The 2,393-nt window shown below is 43.1% G+C and overlaps 1 protein-coding gene across 1 annotated transcript in view; it reads left to right on the top strand.

Annotated features, from left to right (window-relative positions):
* The window catches only part of ORAI1 (ORAI calcium release-activated calcium modulator 1), a 10,242-nt gene extending 7,855 nt beyond the window's left edge, over positions 1 to 2,387 (top strand). Inside the window, exon 2 of the mRNA XM_006015197.3 lies at positions 1,332 to 2,387. Within this exon, the coding sequence (XP_006015259.1) occupies positions 1,332 to 1,895 (564 nt within the window). The 3' untranslated portion in view covers positions 1,896 to 2,387. The remainder of the gene's footprint in view (positions 1 to 1,331) is intronic.
* The last annotated feature ends 6 nt before the right edge of the window (positions 2,388 to 2,393 follow it).

The following is a 2,393-nucleotide window of genomic DNA, read 5'->3' as shown; positions in this document are numbered from 1 at the left end:
TGCTGAAGTCCTTGGAACAGTAACGAGCAATGCTGCAGAGAGAAGGTAGCATCGTGATTAAAAAGCTATCTTTGTGCACTTAGTTTCATCTAACTCCAGTTCAGCATGGTCCAGTTGATGCTTTTTGTCCGTAGGACAGTGTTTGAAAGAGCTATTCTTGGTGAAAGTGCTTCATGTGGTGTCCAAGGGAGTGAGTGCAGACAGATGGGGGTATTCCTTTCCTTCTGCTTGTTCTTCCCCCCAAATTCTATTTTTGTCATAGTTGAGAAACCATAGGTTGTGTGTTTGGTTTTTTTAAGTTTAACAAATATCACTGGATACCAAACGGCAAGTGATAAGGGACTGCCTGCTCTTTTCACAAGTGTATTGTAACGTGGAATTATTTACTGACAGTGCTTGAAGCTCTCATTGAAAAAAACATTTTTGGCAGCAGGCCTTGAATGCATGGTGAAACGAGTTTGTCTAAAAGCACGGGTTGGCTAATGCATCCTGTGCTTTAGCTGTTGGGATTTGTAGTGTCAGATATCTCAATGTAGAAATGCCATGAAACCGGACATCTAAGTAGACTAAGCTTGATGCAGCTAAGACAAAGCAGTGAACGTGAAGTGCCTTGTTGCTACTTGTGGCCCCATTTTGTCTTTTGCTTCTGTAACTTGCTCTCTTCATACTGCTCATCCCCGTACCTGCATTTCATAACGTGCTTCATTTGACTAACCTCTGTTTTGTTGAGCCAAGTACTTTTTGGAGCCTCCTTTGCTCCTGCATTTGGAATAAGCGGAGGAATTTTAAATTGAGAGTCCTAACATATGAGTGGAAGCAAGGTAATCTTTTTGGTGAAGGGCTCCTGTTCTTTGGGAATTTGTGTCCCTCCCCCTTTGGCTTTTTTGTTGAAGTGCTTTTGGAGTTGGAAGCACTGATACTGCCAGTCGTTCCATTTATTCTTGATACTCTCTACAGCTTAGTAAAAGGTAGATCTGAGAATTTGTCTAAATGGAGTGTCCTGTTTCACAACGCAGACCCCAAACAATTAAATGTTTCATTTGCAGCCAACATGAACAGAATCTTTTCAAATGGAAAGCTTTCTTGGCTTTCAGTTTACTTTGCTGCAGTGTTTGGAGCCCAGACTTTGCAGCATTGTGTATGAGAACCAGTGAATGATGTTGACAAGTGTGTTTTCATTGTCCAAGCTTGAATGGTGAGAATTAAACTGTATTGTTAAATGTTGTATTATCCCAAGATGGAAATGTTTAAGCCTGCTTGTGCGTAGTCAGATATTGTACACTTTCGGATATTCCTTTACTCATTGATTTTTATTTCTTCTTCCTTTCCAGGTGGCTATGGTAGAGGTGCAGATAGAGTCCAATACCGCCTACCCTGCAGGTCTCTTGATTGCTTTCAGTGCGTGTACTACTGTGCTTGTTGCAGTTCATCTTTTCGCCCTCATGATAAGTACCTGCATCCTTCCAAACATAGAGGCTGTGAGCAATGTGCATAACCTCAACTCTGTAAAGGAGTCCCCTCACGAGCGCATGCACCGGCACATTGAGCTCGCCTGGGCGTTCTCCACAGTCATCGGCACTCTGCTTTTTCTGGCAGAGGTGGTGCTGCTGTGTTGGGTGAAATTTCTTCCGCTCCAGAACCCTGTTGTTCCAGTCCCTAACACCACTTACACCATGACCCCTGGAAAGGCAGCAGCCATTGCCTCGACATCCATCATGGTTCCTTTTGGATTAGTTTTCATAATATTTGCGGTCCACTTCTATCGGTCGTTGGTGAGCCACAAAACAGACAGGCAGTTCCAAGAACTGAATGAACTTGCAGAGTTTGCACGGCTTCAGGATCAGCTGGATCACAGAGGCGACACCATGCCACCTCCTGGCAGTCATTTTGCATAAAACCTGTACTATTATTTTTTTTTTTTTTTATTTTTTTTTTAATCTGCTTCTCAGCTTCTGCCCTGCTATGTTGACTCCCCCATGCATGAATTGCCTGTACTGTCTATTCAAAGAGAGATTTAGAAGCACTGTTCGGTTTTCACAGAAAGCACCAAACATTGCACTGTCCCTGTCAGCTATCCAGAAATGCTATGACATGTAGAGGGCTGGGTGCTGAGGCATGGCCATATTGAGCATGCTTTTCTCATCCCTCCTCCTGTTGGATTATTTAACATCAGAACGAAACAGTGGCTATGTAAATGTGTCAGGAAAATTTAAATTCTAAGTCTTGGTGTTTGATGGGGTGGGTCAGAAAGCCTGATTTCTCCCTGCATATGATGTTGGTGTTTGCTAGAAAGTAGTGCTCGTCCAATACATGTTGCATGGCAAGATACAAATTACTTGGGACATGCAGTAGTTAGCACACTGCTTCAGTGCTAGTGCTGAGCTTGCTAAAAG

Source organism: Alligator sinensis, unplaced genomic scaffold (assembly GCF_000455745.1).
Source record: "Alligator sinensis unplaced genomic scaffold, ASM45574v1 scaffold628_2, whole genome shotgun sequence".
Taxonomy (NCBI): domain Eukaryota; kingdom Metazoa; phylum Chordata; order Crocodylia; family Alligatoridae; genus Alligator; species Alligator sinensis.
The sequence above is the reverse complement of the archived record's forward strand: the minus strand, read 5'-3'. Positions and strand labels throughout refer to the sequence as shown.